The sequence below is a fragment of the Hyla sarda genome, chromosome 1, assembly GCF_029499605.1.
Source record: "Hyla sarda isolate aHylSar1 chromosome 1, aHylSar1.hap1, whole genome shotgun sequence".
NCBI classification, from domain to species: Eukaryota; Metazoa; Chordata; class Amphibia; order Anura; family Hylidae; genus Hyla; species Hyla sarda.
Genome location: NC_079189.1, coordinates 333,754,732 through 333,774,994, shown reverse-complemented (window position 1 = coordinate 333,774,994; position 20,263 = coordinate 333,754,732). Strand labels below are relative to the sequence as shown.

At 39.5% G+C, this 20,263-nt stretch overlaps 1 protein-coding gene across 3 annotated transcripts in view; it reads right to left on the bottom strand.

Moving 5' to 3' along the window:
• ADAMTSL1 (ADAMTS like 1) overlaps positions 1-20,263 on the bottom strand; it is a 956,942-nt gene that overhangs the window by 239,620 nt on the left and 697,059 nt on the right. For all 3 annotated transcript variants that reach the window (XM_056519753.1, XM_056519743.1, XM_056519759.1), the window contains one exon: positions 9,144-9,189. In XM_056519753.1, coding sequence (XP_056375728.1) covers positions 9,144-9,189 — 46 coding nt within the window. The remainder of the gene's footprint in view (positions 1-9,143; positions 9,190-20,263) is intronic.

Below are 20,263 nucleotides of genomic sequence, written 5' to 3'. Positions count from 1 at the left end.
AAACCAGCAGACATAATAGACACAATATGAAATAGATGAGGTTCGGGAAACAGATCACAGAAAAGAACAATACAACAGAGTATTCTTACTCACAGTTATTATTGCTCTTGTCTTAAAGGAGAACTACGGGATTGAAAAATGCATCCCCTATCCTAAGGATAGGGGATAAGTTTCAGATCGCGGGGGGTCCGACCACTGGGGCCCCCCGCGATCTCCCGTACGGGGCCCTGGCTCTCTGGTTAGAGAGGGCGTGTTGACCACCGCACGAAGCAGTGGCCGACACGCCCCCTCCATACACTGCTATGGGAGAGCCGGAAATTGCCGAAGGCAGCGCTTCGGCTCTCCCATAGCAGTAAATGGAGGGCGCGTGTCAGCCGCCGCCTCGTGCGGTGGTCGACACGCGCTCTCTATGCAGAGAGCCGGGGCCCCGTACGGGAGATCGTGGGGGGCCCCAGCGGTCGGACCCCCTGAGATCTGAAACTTATCCCCTATCCTTAGGATAGGGGATACATTTTTCAATCCCGTACTTCTCCTTTAAGACAACCTTGTCCAAGACTCTTCCCTGTAGAATATACAGAACATCACAGATGAGTTCACATTCATACAATTTTTATGTTCTACTACAATGTGCTCAGTGTCAGTCCCTAAAGGACAGCAGATTAATTTCATTCCATCTGGAGCACTGGCTCCATTATATTGCAGTGATCAGAAGCACTGCCCAAAAGTCTGATTTACTTGATATACGTGGGTGGGAAAAAAAGCAAGTCAGAGACATCTGCAGTCTACTAGTTTAATAGTTTTTTTATTCGTTGGAAGTCAATGAAAAATCATGATGTTTTACATAGCTTTCATAAAACTTAATATGGTTGACCCAACAGTCATGTTCAACATGCAACATTGCTCTACTGACTATGAGTACAAGGGTTTTATTTTTCTGTGTTGAAACTGTCCAAAATAATGTTGTCCCTAGCAGCAAATCAGAGGCCATGTTACATTTATTTCAGTGCAGCATATAAAGCTGTACTTGTATTGGCTGCCTTGACTGTTCTTCTGGTATAGTTTTGATAGAGGGGGCTCATAAAATATTAAGGGTAGCAATCTTAGCACAGCAGATCGTTGTGGGGTGACTAGAAATGCCCATGTAGCCTAAATCATTCTCTTGCATCCAAGACTCTACAGCTGATATTTTAATAATGATGCTGCTTTAAGTTTCATGATTTCAAACAGTAACCATCTGAATACTGCATATATCGCTTTCGTTGAGCTGTAGTATGAGGCACAAGTTTACCTTACTATGAAAAAAACTGTTTAATATATAGTAATTGCATTAATGTCATCAGTCTCCTGCCAGCTTTAGCTTTATTAACACATTATTGGCTCAACATCGGACAGGTCACTGCCCATCAAATTCAGTCACAATGTGGTGTTCTATATACCTTGACTTTAACTCTTTAATAGGGTGTGAAGGGTCTTTCCCACTGCCCTATGAAAAGGCTTCCAGAGACTACTTTTAGGTAGGATATTTATTATCAATTGAGCATTTATGATAAATCCACTTTGACAACCAATAAGTTTGCAGAATTTACAGGTCTAGCTGCAACACCTGTGATCAAATGTGACACAGGATGCCATATAAAACCTGTATACCTCCATGCCCAACTGTATCTCATCTTATATCCAGGTTAGAGGTGGCCTAACAGGGCAATTGTACAGTTTTCCCCAGTAAACTTATATTTTGTTGTAATACTGTTATCGCTTATAGATATCATCATTACGTTCACACATAAAGATTAATTTGCTTCCAACTTCTCCTACTTGGTGCAATATTTTTTTGATATTCTTTTTTTGGCAGTAAATGTATATTATTGTACAGCCTAGAAGTATAGATTTATAGAGAAGCCGCCATTAGTAATGTTAACCCCTTAAGGACCAAGGACGTATGAGTACGTCCTTGGTCCCGCTCCCGTGATATAACGCGGGGTTCCACGGTGACCCCGCATCATATCACGGCGGGCCCGGCGTCATAGTGAAGCCGGGACCCGCCGCTAATAAGTAGGGTATCATTTTAATTGTATGAACCTACAGAATAAAGATAAGGTGTCATTTTTACCGAAAAATGTACTACGTAGAAACGGAAGCCCCCAAAAGTTACAAAACTGCGTTTTTCTTTCAATTTTGTCTCACAATGATTTTTTTTTCCATTTCACAGTAGATTTTTGGGCAAAATGACTGACATCATTACAAAGTAGAATTGATGGCGCAAAAAATAAGCAATCATATGGATTTTTAGGTGCAAAATTGAAAGAGTTATGACTTTTTAAAGGCAAGGAGCAAAAAACTAAAGTGTAAAAACGGACCCCCCCCCCCCCCCCGGTCCTTAAGGGGTTAATGGTTCCATTTGCAGTGTTAATGTTTGGCCTTGAGTGTTAACTGAAAGCGTCAAGGGAGCTTATTATTGCTGCCATGAGTTCTACTACTTCTTGCACTAATGTAACGTTACTTCCTAATATTATGTTCAATGTACATGGTGAGTGTAAGCATCCTTAAACTAACTCCACATTTATCCTTTCTTACCGGTTATAAATGCTCCATGACAGCCCTTGTGTACCATTTGTTATGTTCACAATCATTCTTAATAGATTTCCCTTCCAGATCTGTCCCATTATAAAATATATGAGATACAATTTATTTTGCTAAATCATCAGACAGCTGTTTTGGAGAAATGCATACGAAAATATAGATTTTACTGAGAATCTGTGACTCTTGTCTGCGGCATGGGAATATAAAGCTAGAAAGAAAAGGTCACAAAATTTCCTGGCAAATTGCACGAGAAATATAGAAAATGTTCAATTACAAACATTTCAGTAACACCACATAAGTAAATGACTGTGGAAACAGAACGTACTCCAAACTTTTTAGTCTGGGTAATTTTCTTAGTCCTAATCTTCTGAGCTATTAGTAGAGTGCTGAATTCTAAACCAGGTAATACTTGAAGCAAGACAAAATTGCTTTGCATTTGATTTAAGTCTTTTATTTATTTATTTTTGTCTAGATTTCCAGGACCCTCTCGAGCGAGCTTTGTACTCATGACACATTGATAAATGTGTCCCAGTGTCGGCAATAAGTAGATGCCACATTGCCGTTACATCTTAAGGGTTGTGCTACCAGACATGACCACATAATTACTAGATCTGTAGTCAGACACTACACACAACATTCAGAATAGATGTCATTTAAAGGGAAGTCATTATCTTGTATGCACAAATGGCAATGAATGGTCCATCAATTTCTTAAACATGCCTATGTACGCTCCCTTGTTAAAAACACTAAATATCAGAATGTAGACTTTTGTTATTGCCGGCTTTGTAATGGGGAGACATTGATAAATGGGACAATAATAAGGCTGTGAAGTAGGCATAAGAGTGGACAAATGTGATGTAGCCATTTTTCATCAGTCTTTGTTCTACGGCTATTTAAAAGCCATTTATGCCTCATTTGCATAAATAAGTAGTGGCGTTTTCTTTCAGAACACTTCACAACTCTTTCTATGTACTCTTTTGACCGCACGACACACAGCTCTGTCACACTGCCAAGGCTCACTGAAAAGGCAATCCTAAAGAAATGACTATTCAAATAATACATGGCGGTCCTATATGAGTTGTTTTCTAGACCATAAAAAGGTTTGGGTTAGATAGCACAGGGGCAGACAGATAGTTTAGAGTTCTTTCCAGATTTATAGTGAAGTGGCACTTTATAGTCAAATATGGGGATGGCTTTTTTTCCTGTTCTGGATAAGATCGCCTGGTCAGCTGGTATGGTTTCTGGGACATGGTAAGAAAAACTACTATTTTTAAATAGACTTCCATGAAAGATCCTATTTCAAGTGTATGTTCATTTTGATCTCACATCTTATTATGAAGGTATAATTTAGATTATAAATAGAAAATGTGTATGTGCAGCTCACAACAAAGTAAACAAGGTTAACAAAAAATTGGACAATCAATAACACAACAAATCTAATAATAGATTCATGAACCGCAGGGCCCTACGGTTGTGGATAATGGTACCCCTCTTACACACATATACATGACTACCTATATTAAATACGCCTATTGAAAATCAGTATCCTGCGGTATCTGTGTGGAGCGTAATGGACATGCTTAGGAAGGATCTGCGCTTGTCTTGGGGCTAAATGGCTATGTTGTGAGATTACCATAACACTGTGGCTAGCTTTTTGTGAACTGGTATTTCCTGCTTGAGTTTTACTTTTTTGACTACAAATCCCATAATTCCACTTTCCTCCCTCCCACACATCAGCCACCCCACCCATTGAAACATAAATGAGCTTCATCCATTCAAAAGACCTGTGGTTTTCAATCAGGGTGCCTACAGCTGTTGCATTAGTTGCAGATTGATCTCTCTCCCACCAAGTGATCCCTCCACCCATTGAAGAAGACAGGCTCACTGTCATCAGCTGACTAGTGAGTCAGGTCTCGGCCGCATTTCAACCTGGGAAAAATCTAAAACAACATATTGGGGTGAAAATCACAGAAGAATTGTCAGAAAACCGTCACACACAGGTACAGATACTATATTATGAACTACACTAACTTTACAGCCCCTGTAGCATAGTCATATAGGGGAATACCCCTGTAGCATAGTCAAAAATTGGGGAATACCCCTTTAATTTAGATGTGTGTGTAAAAGGGGTACCATTATCCATAGATTACACAGCCCTAGGGCCCTGCAGTTTGTGAATCTATTATTAGACTTGTATTATTGATTGTCCAATTTTTAATAAATATAAATATAACTGTTCAATTATACATTGATTTATTTCTAAACATCCACTATACATCAGTACTTGTGACAGATGGTAAACTTGTGACAGATGGTAAAGTTACGCATCTGGATACTTATAACTGCATGTATCATATGTTCTATGGGGAGCAACGTGGTGAGAATCACTGGTAGAGAAGGATCTTGTTGAATTATTAGATCATAGACTACAAGACAACATGCAATGTCAAGAAGCTGTTTCTAAAGCTAGCAGGATATTGTCATGTATTTAAAAAGACATTGACTCATGGAACAAATACATATAGTAATATTATCACATCACATTGCATTGGTATGCCTTATCCGGAAAGTAACATGCCTTTTTTACTATAAGAACTGTGTATTTGTGGAACAGTCTACCTCAGGAACTGGTCACAGCAAAAACACTTGAGGTATTCCAAACTGACTTAGCAAATTCTTAGAACAAAATAACATTATTTTTTATATGTAGACTTATAGAATTCTTGTCTAAAGTTATCCATACCCATAAACTTCATCCACCCATTCCCCTTCCCTTTATCCACATCTTCTCTTCCCATGGTTGATCTTGATGAACATGTCTTTTTTCAACCATACTATGGGGGAGATTCAGCAAAACTTATGCAGAGGAAAAGTCAACCAGTTGCCCATAGCAACCAATCAGATTGCTTCTTTCATTCTGAAAAATAAAAGAAGCAATCTGATTGGTTACTATAAGCAACTGGTCAACTTTTCCTCTGCATACATTTTGATGACTCTCCTTCTATGTAACTTTGTAAGCAAAATTCATTTATATTCCAGCTGAAACTGAAAAAGTAGTGTACATGACTTCTGCCTAATTATAATGTGTTTTAGAGACGTTATACTCTTTCTTCAACAGTTCTAAAAATGTCTAGAAAAAAGGGGATGATTAGATTTAGGACATAAAATACAACAGATTTATTACCATCATTCGCTATAGAATACTGTTGTAAAGTTTTCCTGGCATAAGTAAGTCTCTAAAATATTATAAAAGTTTCACTATAGTGATCTGGTGCTGAATTAGTTACTGTTGGAGAACAGCTTCTCTTCAGTGGCAATATTGGAAGAGATATTAACACAATGGAAAGGAACAAAGCAGTATATAGACGTCTACCTCAAGACGTCTATATATAACATGGGTAAGGAGGCAGGACCAACATTATTTATCTGCAGCTCATCCTATGGAGCAGCCATAATGTCTGTCAGGGGACTGTACAATTGTTTTAAGAGCAAATGTCAGGTTGTGGAATTTTGCTAAAGAACCAGAGAGGAATTGAATAGGGTTTTAGAAGGTATGAATGAAATCTAGACAATACCGTACCTGCACACACTTAGTAGGAAATTTAAAGGGAATCTATTACATGCATATAGTCTGATCTGCCAACATCATGTTATCGATTAGGAAGAGAGAAGCAGATTGATATATATCTTTGTAGGAAAAGATTCAGCAGAACTTGTCATTTATTAATTGTAATATCTGATCTCTCTATACTTAGGAGTAGAGCTGGGCGGCTTGAGCAAAAACATGTATCACAGTATTTTTGTAAGTGATGGCGGTTCCACGGTATTTAACTGTATTCCCCCCATGTGTCTCTTCCAACACCACCCCAATGAATTATCAGCTGCGCTGTCCCCACATCTGTCCCCACATTATGCCACCACAAGCGCTCCTCTGCTCGTCCTCCCATGAGTTGCAGGCCGCCAGCGCTAGAAATCTGTACTGTACTACAAATAACATTTCCCGGGCTCTGGTACCATCTTCACTGTCCTGCACTGCGGTCCTGTTGCTGTTTCCTTGGGACGGCAAAGTCACAGAACTGCCAGACTATCATCAGCCGGGGCGGGACATCGCTGCGGCCGGTGATAGGCTGAGGGCACTGTCATGTATGAAGCCTGCCTGCTCCTTACATGACAGTGGGATCAGCCTATCAGTGGCTGAGGCGGGACATCGCTGCGGCCCGTGATAGGCTGACGGCTCTGTGACGTTCCCATCACCAGGACCGCAGTGGAGGAACCGTAAGGCTGGTAACGAGGAACGTCGGAAGGTGAGTTCAAGTTTATTTTGTTTATTTTTGCAGCCCGGGCAATGTTATTTGTAGTACAGTACAGATTTCTAGCGCCGGCGGCCTGCAACTCATAGGAGGATGAGCAGAGTAGCGCTTGCGGGTGACATGATGTGGGGACAGATGTGGGGACAGCGCAGCTGATAATTCAATGGGGGGGGGGGGGGGCAGAAGAAAAGCAGACAGCTCAGCTCTTCCTGCTCTATAAAAGGAGGCTAATAGATTATACAGCATTCCCATGGTGACAGGTTCCCTTTAAGGCTTGTTCACATCACATTTGTGCCATCCAAGGAAAAGGTACATGACATGCCAACATATCTGTGCATGGATAGGCACAAGCACCATTAAATGTAGACAAGTGACCACATTCAAGTCATTTTCAAGCATATGTGAGTTTTGTCTCATTGTCTCAGTGGATTGCTGCACTTCAAAACATATACAGTCAGGTCCATAAATATTGGGACATTGACACAATTCTAACATTTTTGGCTCTATACACCACCACAATGGATTTGAAATGAAACAAACAATGTGCTTTAACTCCAGACTGTCAGTTTTAATTTGAGGGTATTTAGATCCAAATCAGGTGAACAGTGTAGGAATTACAACAGTTTGCATATGTGCCCCCCACTTGCTAAGGGACCAAAAGTAATGGGACAATTGGCTTCTCAGCTATTTCATGTCCAGTTGTGTATTAGGCGTGGCCAAAATAACTGTTTGGAACATTCTTAATAAGAAGGAACGCACCGGTGAACTCAGCAACACCAAAAGACCGGGAAGACCAAGGAAAACAACTGTGGAGGATGACCGCAGAATTCTTTCCCTAGTGAAGAAAACCCCCTCCACAACAGTTGGCAAGATAAAGAACACTCTCCAGGAGGTAGGTGTATGTAAGTCAAAGTCAACAATCAAGAGAAGACTTTACCGGAGTGAATACAGAGGGTTCACCACAAGATGTAAACCATTGGTGAGCCTCAAAAACAGGAAGGCCAGATTAGCCTTCACAGTTTTGGAACAACATCCTCTGGACAGATGAGACCAAGATCAACGTGTACCAGAGTGATGGGAAGAGAAGAGTATGGAGAAGGAAAGGAACATGATCCTAAGCATACACCTCATCAGTGAAGCATGGTGGTGGTAGTGTCAGGGCATAGTGGGCATGTATGGCTGCCAAAGGAACTGCTTCTTTTGTATTTATTGATGACTGCTTTTTCCTAGTTAAAACCAGTTTTTACTGAATGCCTTTGTTGAAACACCTGTTATTACTAAACGCCTTTGTACAAACTAGAATATTTACTGAACTTCTTTGTACAAACTAGAATTTATACCTTTTTTGTGACATTGTACTTTATATTAGTAGTAAATTTTGCTAATACATGCAGTGTTTTTTTGCATTTTTCTAGATTAGAAATTATCTACTTGTAAGAGAGATAGTCATGCCAAATTATTTATTAGGGATGTCCCGATACCATTTTTTTTAAGACCAAGTACGAGTACTAGTTTTCACTGGGGAAGAGCAGTCAATTCTAGCATTCAATTCAATTTTTCACAAAGACGTTCAGTCAAAACAAATTTTCACTGGGGAAAAGCAGTCAACTCTAGTTTTCACAAAGGCATTCAGTCAAAACTAGTTTTCAATGGGGAAAAGCAGTCAATACTAGTTTTCACAAAGGCATTTAGTTAAAACTAGTTTTCACTAGGAAAAACTAGTTTTGACTAAAAACTAGTTTTAACTGTAATATATATATATATATATATATATATATATATATATATATATTTGGAAAATGGCCCAAAACGTAGTCACAAGCTTAGTACATTAAAGACAATGAAATTATTAGGGTCTATCCGTGCACTCGGATCCGATTTAAACATGTTATGGAAAACATAAATATGCCTGTCTAATTTAAGGGATGGGGTATAGCTACAGTCTATGGTATGCACATTTATTCATAGTCATATTGGCCTTTTACACTTACATTTGGTGGGTTAGGCCCATTTGCTCATAGATAAGGACAAACCTCCAGTTCAACCTCCAGAACAAACCTCCAGTTCAAACCTCCAGTGGCAAATTGATACGCCATTGGGATGATGTATTTTTTCATAGTTTCTAATCTTTCAATGACATTTATACAACACAGCTATATATATATATATATATATATATATATATATATATATATATTGTAAAGCAAACAAGACTTTACAAGAAAACTAAGGAGAAGAGAGAAAGTAGCTTACCACATTGCTGCATGTCCTGTATCGTATGTTCCGTCCTTCACAGCTTCTGTAAGAAAGATTTGACATTCGTGAGTATGTCTATTCTAAGTAAATTACAGCAACTTTGACACATTTTACAAAAAGAAACATGATAGGGATGGTACAGTCCTATCCGATTTCGCTTTCTCATCCTCTTGAAGGAAAACTATAGAACACCTAAATTTACTTAAGAAATTTGTACGGAACTAATTCAAACTGTGTGTTATTATATAAAATACCTCATATATAAACCTAAACCTGACCTTTTATAGAGATAAAAACTCTTGATATTATCACTCTATGAACAGGTTTGCCAACCTGATTTTTGTTCTTATTTATGGACAACTGATCCAAAAACTACAAACAGGCAGCATATTAATTTTATATAGACACAATGGAAACCATAAGGAACCATAAAGATTGTAGGTGATACTAATAGGCCAGATACTAATATGAAGAGATCTGTAGGATTTACTGTGAACTATTGAAAACTACAGTCATAATAACCTGCAATGGTTCCTCCAGCTTACAAAGAAAATCTCAGACACATTGAATGCACCCTATCATTATGGACTATCCAGGAAATTTTAACAGATGGTTGCCGACCATGACTATAAAATACAGCCACACAAATGTCAATACAATGCAAGTTCATATATGATTCATAATATATTGCCTCAATATTTGAGAAAACCTAAATCTCCTGTATCCACACTGTTTTCTGCATTTTTGTATTTCTTTGATGGGTGCTTCAATAAAGTGAAATGATTTTATTCCAGAATGGTGCTGGCTCTTTAGTACTTCACTAGTTTGTAAATCTGAAGTGAGCTACGAGTTTATTTACTGCATGGAAAGCCATACTGAGCTGTCCACAGACATTTACTAATATATTTTCTGGATACTATAACCCTATATTTCTTGGCTAATTACAATTTGACTTCTATTTTTATTTTCACCCACATTTTAGCTGTTTAAACCCAGAATCAGTCCTCAATCTTTATTCAGTATTTCTGCTACAAATTATTGAAAACATTACAACTTGGCTTTGTTTTTTCTTTTAAAAAATATACTTTTGACTAATGTACCTGACTTATACAAAATTCATACGTACATCAGCAAATAATTTAGAAGAAAATGAAGCCACAATAAATCATTGCTAAAATTGAATTAAAGTTTCCCAGTTGCTGCCAGTGGATTTAAATGAAACTGATACACATTAAACCACGTAAAAATTTAGCAAAATTGTAAAAAGGAAACACAAAACAAAAAGTTTTAAAAAAATGGTGGCGGACTTTATGAAGCATTGTTTAGTCTGTGAAGATTGTTCAAGAAAAAAGAATAAAATCACGCTGGTCACATTAAGGAATGTGACTATAAACAGGAGCAGACGTCCAAGTTAGAATTCTAGTCCTGAATAATTTGTCAAAATTCTCTGTCAGATGATTGTAGGTTAAAGTTTAGGGTTCTTCAGTCAGGTTATAGTCTAGACTGTGGAATAATGTTAACCAGCTTCTGTAGAGTCTCATTACCAGAGTGATAGAAGTCATAGTAAAACAAAGGAAATGCTTGAGAGCATCAGTTTATATAATGTCTATTGGGGGACTGGATGGTGAGAATATGCATGCCCCCCAGCCATCCCAGTTCATGTAAGTATTGAATTAAATTATGTACATTTTTCCTATCTGTAAAAAAAAAAGGCTTATGAAGTATAAACACACTATAAGGGAGAAATGAAGAATAGGCACCTGATGTGCATCACCCAACTGGATTAAGACAAATTCATACAGAACAGTGTGAGTTAAGTTTGCCTTTAGAGGTTGTGTAATTTGAGGCATAACACTCCTTAAAGCACATGTCTTGGTACCCTTAAGAATTCCGATCCTCAAATGCATTTATAAAGAAAGTGGAGGAACCCAGTCCCTATACCTAAAAATGTTTGGGTTTCATGGTACTGACAGTATGTTAGTATAGATTTCCAAGGGACACTTATGGAACATGATATAAGATTCCACAATAAATACTCATGAGTGTTCCTTGAAAATCTATGCTACCATACTTTCATTGCTATTAAACACCAACATTCAACATTTAAGGCATTTAAGGCATATGAACTGTATTGTCCCCCTCCCTTTAAAAACCCAAGTCTATTAGGTAGAGCTTGTAGGGGACAAGTCTCTATTTGGGCACAGCGCTGCACCTCAGGCTATTTTTTGCGAAAAAAAAAAAAAGAGCATAGAGACCAGCTGTTAAGGGTTAGTCTTGTGCAGTGGTAATGAATTTATCAACTGCCGCAAAAAAGTTGCAAAAACCACCAAAAAGTCGCAATTCTACACCAGCCCAGACTTCGCTTTTTGGTATAGGTGAAGAGTGAAATTTCAGAAAATGTGTATCCTCCACAAAATTTATCAAATGCCCTGCGACCATTTAATACATTTGGCAGAGTCACGCAAAAAAAAAAAAAAACACTAAAAAAAAAACATTTATAAAAAAAAAATGAACTAAATCACACACATCTTAGTAAATGCCCCCCATAGTCATGTATTCTAAGAGATCAGTGGCCGGGGGTTGAAGAATTGTAATAAGGAAGAGCCGTCATTCCCAGGGGGTCTTTGTGTTGTGTAAAAGTAGGGAATCATGATGCGTAAATGTGCCGGCCTGGATTCTGCAAAATATGGAATCACCAAGACTCAAAGACCTCAAACAGGCAACTACTGGCAACAATGGATAGTGCATGGGTGTAACAGAATCCAGGCAAGGGATAGTCAGGAAAGATGCCAGAGGTATATCGAACTCAAGAATCCAAATCAAAAGGTCATAGATAGGAAAACATGAGTCTTGGTAACAGCAGAAACCTGCTACAACTAGGACTTCAGTAATCCCAGAGGAGGAATTATATAGAGGAAACCTGGATTTCATTAGCCAATGGGTAGCACATACTGCACATTGTTACGCTATGCACTCCGGCCTCACATGCTGGCTGAGCGCATGGTCCTCTTACCTTCTGCTGCCGACGGGGCTGGGATTCGCACTGAGGGACGCACCCGTATGCGAGCCCCAGTCCGTCACTCTCCGGGTGTTTCCCCTGCCTCTGCTTCTGCCTCTCTGCTCCGGCGCACGTGTCCCCATCCCTTAGGGCGTGCACGCGCCGGAACTTTAAGATTTAAAGGGCCAGTACGCTCATTAGTGTAACCACCTGTGTCTTGTTGATAAATTCCTCCACCCTCCTCAGTTCTCTGCCGGATCTTTGTTGCCTTGTGCCCTAGAGAAAGCGTTCCTTTGTATTGCCCTGCCGTGTACCAGATCTCCTGGTCTTGTGACCTTAACCTTGCTTCTCTGCCGCCTGCCTACTGAACTTCTGCTACGTCCCGACTACACTACTGTGCTGCCTGCCCTGACCTACAGCTATCCTGACTACGAGTTGTCTCATCCCTTCTGTGCTTCGTATCTCCTCAGCCGCCTGTGTGGTCGAGCCGTTGCCGGGGGTTATGACCTGGTTGTCGCCTGCAGCAGCAAGCCCATCCTGCTTTGCGGCAGGCTCTGGTGAAAACCAGCGGCACCTTAGACTCCGTTCCCTGGCACGGTCCGAGTCATCTGCCACACAGGACCAGCGGATCCACATACACCAGAGTTCCTGTCTTCAGAAACGTGAGTGTTACACACATTTACTATAAGGAGCATTGGCAATGCCAAAATACACAACTGAGATGTGCCAAGGTGCATATTATTTCAAAATGTAAGAGACATTTGTCATATATTGCAACATATAATGCATTATACTGTTTCAACCAAGAATTCATAAGATAGATGCATTGCTGACACTAGCAGAAGTGGTACGTGTTAAATTTCATGTTGTCAATGTCTGTATTTTAGTGACCACAATAACATGCCACATACAGTTTTCCAGGAAAGGTGGCAACCTTTCCTCTTCCACCTCTATAAAGAGTGCTGCCCCAGAAGACAGCAAACCACCTGTTGCTAGCAAGTTATTGGAATTCCTATATAATATGGCTAGTGAGAAACTGACTTGTGCTGCTCTACAGGAAGCAATGCAAGTGCAGATTTGGAATTTGGCACATGCACAATCGAAACATAGCTTGTATAAATCACCTCAGTTCAGTGACATGCATTTTCCTTCCAAAACTCACAATACACAAAAGTATATTTATCTCATTGTATTCTGAAATCATTTAAATGTGTCTCCAGGTATGAGAAAAACCACGCCAACAACAACATAAAACAACCTCCACAAGCTATATCATATCTCGACTGCTGACACTGACACATGGACATTCCATCCCTAACACGTTGCAGGTTCTGGTAATTAATTCCATATAATACTGTGTTATGTGTATTACATAGAAAATAAGGAAACCATATTGAAACCTATATTTAATAAATACACCTGGTAGTAGCAAATATAATGTTAAATTATAACAATTACAGTATAAACAGAAAGGAATAGCAATTATAGCAACCTTCTTTGGACTCAAGAGTATTCTTCTAGAATGTCTAGGACCACAGAACCACATCCATGACCACAGCTTCTGGATTCTGAAAGCTGAGCAAGAAGATTATGTCTGACTTAAAGAGGACCTGGCTGTTTTAGTAAATACTAAGTGTTCACTATTAAATAACAATTCTGAAGTACCCTTTCTAAGAACTCTCCATTGTGACATTCCTCCATCATTCATCCTGGTAATGTATGAACAAAGTGATAACTAGAAGTTTCCATTACCATAATACCTTTTAGGTAGAATATTAGAGGAATGACTAGCTGTAGAGTTAAAGTGGTACTCTGGTGGAAAACTTTTTTTTTTTTTTTTTTTAAATCAGCTGGTGCCAGAAAGTTAAACAAATTTGTAAATGACTTCTGTAAAAAATTCTTAATCCTTCCAGTAATTATTAGCTGCTGAATACTACAGAGGAAATTCTTTTCCTTTTGGACCACAGACCTCCCTGCTGACATCACAAGCACAGTGCTCTCTGCTGACATCTCTGTCCATTTTAAGAACTGTCCAGAGTAGGAGAAAATCCCCATAGCAAACATATGCTGTTCTGGACAGTTCCTAAACTGGACAGAGATGTCAGCAGAGAGCACTGTGCTCGTGATGTCAGCAGAGGGCACTGTGTTCCAAAAAGAAAAGAATTTCCTCTGTAGTGTTCAGCAGCTATAAAGTACTGGAAGGATTAAGGTTTTTTAATAGTAGTAATTTACAAATCTGTTTAACTTTCTGACACCAGTTGATTTAGAAAAAAAAAGTTTCCCACAGGAGTATCTCTTTAAGAAACACTGCTCCAATACTGTTATTTTAAGGGGAATGTGAGTGTTAATTAAAACAGACAGGTCAGGTAAACAGAGAGGTTTTTATTTTAAATGAGTTGGTTTATAAAAAAAATATATATATATGTTATAGACTGTTTAGATACAGATGTACTCAACAGTTTGCATACCCTTGGAGGATTGGGCATATATAAACATGAGTGAGCAGGAAATCACATTTATTTGTTATGGGATTTATATTTAGCTGCAGGTTATAATAGAATGACACAATCATAAAACAAAACATAGCAACAAATAAAAAAAAATGACCCCCGTTTTAAAGTCTGCATACCCTTAATTGTTCATACTGTGTATTGCCACCTTTAGCATCAATGGAAGTGCAGTATTTTGTAATAGTTGTCTATGAGGCCCTGAATTCTTACAGATAATATAGCTGCCCATATGTCTAGGCAAAATGCATCCAGGTCATGTCAAAGTCTTTACTGGTCTGGCATGAACTGCACGTTTAAGATCTCCCCAGAGTAGCTGGATGATATTAAGGACAGGCGACTGTGAAGGCCACTCAAGAACCTTCTCCTTTTTCTGCTGTAACCACTGGAGGCTGAACTTGACCTTGTGCTTAGGGTCCTTGTCATGCTGAGAAGTTCAAGTGCGTCCCATGTGCAGCTTTCGTGCAGAAGAATGCAGATTGTCTGCCAATATGCTGCCTTCATCTTTTGCAAGATTTTTTTTTTTCCTTCAGAGCTCCCCCGGCTTCCCCCAAAACATCAGTAGGTCACAACCATGCTTAAAAGTGGGGATGGTATTCTTTTCGATATATAGGTCTTGTTGATCCCTCGCCAAACATACTGATGTTTGTGACCATAAAACTCTATTTTAGTCTTGTAATTATAAATTACAGTGTCAGAAGTTTCTGGCAGCTCAAACATGCAGCTAATTTCAAGAATCATTGTACTGTGCCCCTTGAAACAACCACACAGTCTGTTTCCAGAGCAGCCTGTATTTCTCCTGAGGTTACCTGTGAGTTTTTATTTGTATCCTGAAAAATTCTCCTGGCAGATGTGGCTGACTTCTTGGTCTACCTTGGCTTGGTATCAAGAGATCGCTGAATTTTCCACTTCTAAATACATGATTAAACCAGCACTGACTGGCATTTTCAAAGCTTTGGATATCCTTTTTCCATCTTTATAAAGTTTCATTACCTTGTTGCGCAGGTCTTTTGACTTGTTATTTGCTGCTCCCCATGGCTCAGTATCTAGTCTGGTCAGTGCATCCACGTGAGAGCTAACAAATTCATTAATGCACAGATACGAATTGCAATAAAAAAAATAAAAAAAACACAGGTGTGGAAAATTAACCTTTGATTGCCAATTTAACCTGTGTGTCCCATTGTGTGTCAGTAACCAGACCAAACGTTGTATGTAAACGTTTAATCAGGGCCATTTGGATGATTTCTATTTTTATTATAACTATGATCAGGGGCATGATGAGCAAGAGGATAAATACCCTTCTCCTTCCTCTTCTCTTGTCTGTGTGTCTGTCTTTCACTAAAGTGTTGGGCTATTATCGTAATATTTACGACAACCAATTTTTTTCTTACAACATTGTATTGTGCTCCTGTGCTACAGAGGATGGTATTTATTGTACTGTTAACCTGCCTGTTAGTACAATGCATTTATATGCATCACAACTGACAGTCAATAAAGCTATCTTCAATTAAAGAATATTAAAAACCCTTCTAAAAGTCTCAGAAACCCTGTACACTGGAGTAGACACAGTGATTCATCTGTCCATATGTCCTTCATAAAATAGCTCTTTTTACATGTGGGAGATCACTCAACTGCAGCCCTTCTCTGTGAATTGCCTACAGTATTACATGGAGCTGTAAAGACTGCCTCACTTAAGCGGCTTCCTATAACTTTTCTACACAACAGCCCAAAAGGCAAAGATCAACTTCAAAATATTTCCCTCAGACTGGAAATGTAGATATAAGTAGGGAAAATAAAATATAATTAGGCGTAGGACAAGGCGATACAGCTAAGAGATTTCAGGGGCCACATCTGTCCTACCAATAATAGCATCATCCAGCTACTCAGGCCCATTTGCCGTGAACTGGTTACTATTAAACTAAGCTCTCTGTTTCTGGTCCTAATAATGTACAAACAGCTGCAGATGAATTATTCCTTAGATAGCTGCTAATATTTGTTTCAGACCTCTTTCTGTTACCTTAGCCAGAACAAACCCTCCTCCGCATACAAAAATCTTTTAAAGTATTTTAAGATATGATTTGGCAGGATGACATTCACTTTTTTACACTCTTCAACCATACACGCCCTGAGCTTCACCCTGTCCTGGAGTTAATGCAGGATTTCCTATAGGAAACAAAGACGTTCATGGATTCTGACCTTTTGAGCTCGCACACTAAAACATCTGTATACAGGGATTTCCCATTTGGTTAAATCCACATCTTTATTAGCAGTCTTGTGCCATTTTGCCTTTTTTAATGGAACAACTTTTTTTTCTTCCCTGTGCGTTCCAAACACTGAATAACCTCTCGGCTTTCTAGCCCCCGCCCCCCTATAAAAGTTAGAAGTTCCTGCTTCCAACCATAAAATATAGAAATTCAAGTATTGCAGGTTTCCTTCCTACGTTTTGTTGGGCTTGCTAAATCATTTTTAGACTATAGAGTACATTGCTGTAGATCGGAACAAAATTGTGGCAGACTGTTTGACTTTCAGGTTATAAAACGTAACGGACTTTAAAGGAGACACCATAATTACATTATTACATCATTGTGTGAGCATAGTAACTTGAATGTCAGCTACCATACGGGTTATGATTCTGACCCAAGACTGCAAGAAATTACAGTATAAAAAATGAGACCTATGTGTTTTATATGTCTGCCTTCTTTATGGCTTTCACCTTATATGAATCCAGCTCAAAATACTCATACTACAGAGCTGAGTGGTAAGGAACTAATTGGTGGACAATAAAAGAGTTTAGGCATAAGCCATCGAAAACAATCTCAAGCTGCTGCTGCCCTAAAATTTGCATTTATCCCAAATAAATCCAAATGCTGCTCTCTTTTATCTATATCAGTAAATAAAATATGCAATTAATTTTTTTCTGTACGATATATGCAAAGCTTTAGTGGTTTATGTGCATCAATTTATGGCGGTACTTCTTACTTAGTCAAACCGTTTACAGAAGTTGCTTAGTGTTTTATTATAAGCAATAAAAAAAATCTAAAACAATTGCATTTTAAGATTACTCAATAGAAGAAGACTCAATAGATACAGTCAGGTCCATAAATATTAGGACATCAACACAATTCTAACATTTTTGGCTCTATACACCACCACAATGGATTTAAAATTGTGCTTTAACCCCAGACTGTCAGCTTTAAATTGAGGGTATTCACATCCAAATCAGGTGAACGGTGTAGGAATTACAGCAATTTGCATATGTGCCTCCCACTTGCTAAGGGACCAAAAGTAATGGGACAATTCTCAGCTGTTCCATGTACAGGTGTGTGTTATTCCCTCATTATCCCAATTACAATGAGCAGATAAAAGGTCCAGAGTTCATTTCAAATGTGCTATTTGCATTTGGAATATGTTGCTGTCAACTCTCAAGATGAGATCCAAAGAGCTGTCACTATCAGGGAAGCAAACCATCATTAGGCTGAAAAAACAAAATAAACCCATCAGAGAGATAGCCAAAACATTAGGCGTGGCCAAAACAACTGTTTGGAACATTCTTAAAAAGAAGGAACACACCGGTGAGCTCAGCAACACCGGAAGACCAAGGAAAACAACGGTGGTGGCTGACCGAAGAATTCTTTCCCTGGTGAAGAAAACCCCTTCACAACAGTTGGCCAGATGAAGAACACTCTCCAGGAGGTAGGTGTATGTGTGTCAAAGTCATCAAGAGAAGACTTCACCAGAGTAAATACAGAGGGTTCACCACAAGATGGAAACCATTGGTGAGCCTCAAAAACAGGATGGCCAGATTAGAGTTTGCCAAACGAGATCTAAAAAAGTCTTCACAGTCCTGGAACAACATCCTATGGACAGATGAGACCAAGATCAACTTGTACCAGAGTGATGGGAAGAGAAGAGTATGGAGAAGGAAAGGAACATGATCATAAGCATACACCTCATCAGTGAAGCATGGTGGTGGGAGTGTCATGGCGTGGGCATGTATGGCTGCCAATGGAACTGCTTCTCTTGTATTTATTGATTATGTGACTGCTGACAAAAGCAGCAGGATGAATTCTGAAGTGTTTCGTGCAATATAATCTGCTCATATTCAGCAAAATGCTTCAGAACTCATTGGACGGCGCTTCACAGTGCAGATGGACAATGACCCAAAGCATACTGCAAAAGCAACCAAACAGTTTAAGGGATGTGAAATAAGTGGAATGTTATGCAATGGTCAAGTCAATCACCTGACCTGAATCCGATTGAGAATGCATTTCACTTTCTGAAGACAAAACTGAAGGGAAAATGCCCCAATAACAAGCATGAACTGAAGACAGTTGCAGTAGAGGCCTGGCAGAGTATCACCAGGGATGAAACCCAGCATCTGGTGTTGTCTACGCGTTCCAGACTTCAGGCTGTAATTGACTGCCAAGGATTTCCAACCAAGTATTAAAAATTGAAAGCTTGATTTATGATTATTATTCTGTCCCATTACTTTTGGTCCCTTAACAAGTGGGATGCACATATGCAAACTGTTGTAATTCCTACACCATTCACCTGATTTGGATGTGAATAACCTCACATTAAAGCTGACAATCTGCAGTTCAAGCAGTTCTTGTTTATTTCATTTCAAATCCATTGTGGTGGTGTATAGAGCCAAAAATGTTAGAATTGTGTTGATGGCCCAATATTTATGGACCTCACTGTAGTTGTGGTGGACCACCGGTGTATGGCGGGACCACGGGAGTAGTGGTGTAGATGATGGGATCAGATGGTATTAACCCCGGGGGCAAGATGTTGTTAACCCCTAGTGTTCATGACGCCAGAGTGGTTTTTGGTACTGGAACCATACGAACAGTATCTCCGCTATTCCAATGGCTAGTTAAGGAAAGGAGAGTCCTCAACCAGTTATGGTTTAACGGAGGCTTTACTGTGTTTAAGACAGATGGTATTATCTTCACAGCTAGGCCAGATTCCAAGAGAGGTGGCCAGGAACTCAGAAGACCTTGCAGCTTGCTGGGACCAATTATACTTGTAATAGACTTGAGACAATTATCTTGAGGCTTGACTATGTGCAGGACTTGACTACTTGTAGTGGCAGCAGGCATAGACTTTAGACTATCTGTGGCCCGATGGAGCACATATGTGCGAAATGACCGGCTATAGCCTCTGAGCGCACCAGGCTTATCTGCGGTCTCGGTCCTGTTGCTGACTCCATATAGGAGCATCGCTTGTCGTTCCCGGAGGTGAGTGCGGATATATTTTTTCTACCTTATGTTACCTACGATAGACTTTAGACTTACTGGATTGACTGTAGCTTTGTGGCCTGCCAGGTAGCTGATCACTAGCACTGAGATCTCTGGTATTTGCTGTGCTCAGTAGCAGGTGGCAAGAGAGAAGAGTCTGAGAGAAATAGTAATGGCCACCCCTTTATAAAGTGGGAGGCTGGACTAAGGCTCATTGGTCAAGCTGTGGGTCACAGGTTAAGCTGGTGCTCTCTGGGAGAACATGTGACAACAAATCATGTGACTGCATAACATAACATGTGACAGACTTACAGGTCCTTGAGACAACCTCTCACAGGTCCTCTGCTCTATCTATACATTCAGATCCTGTCG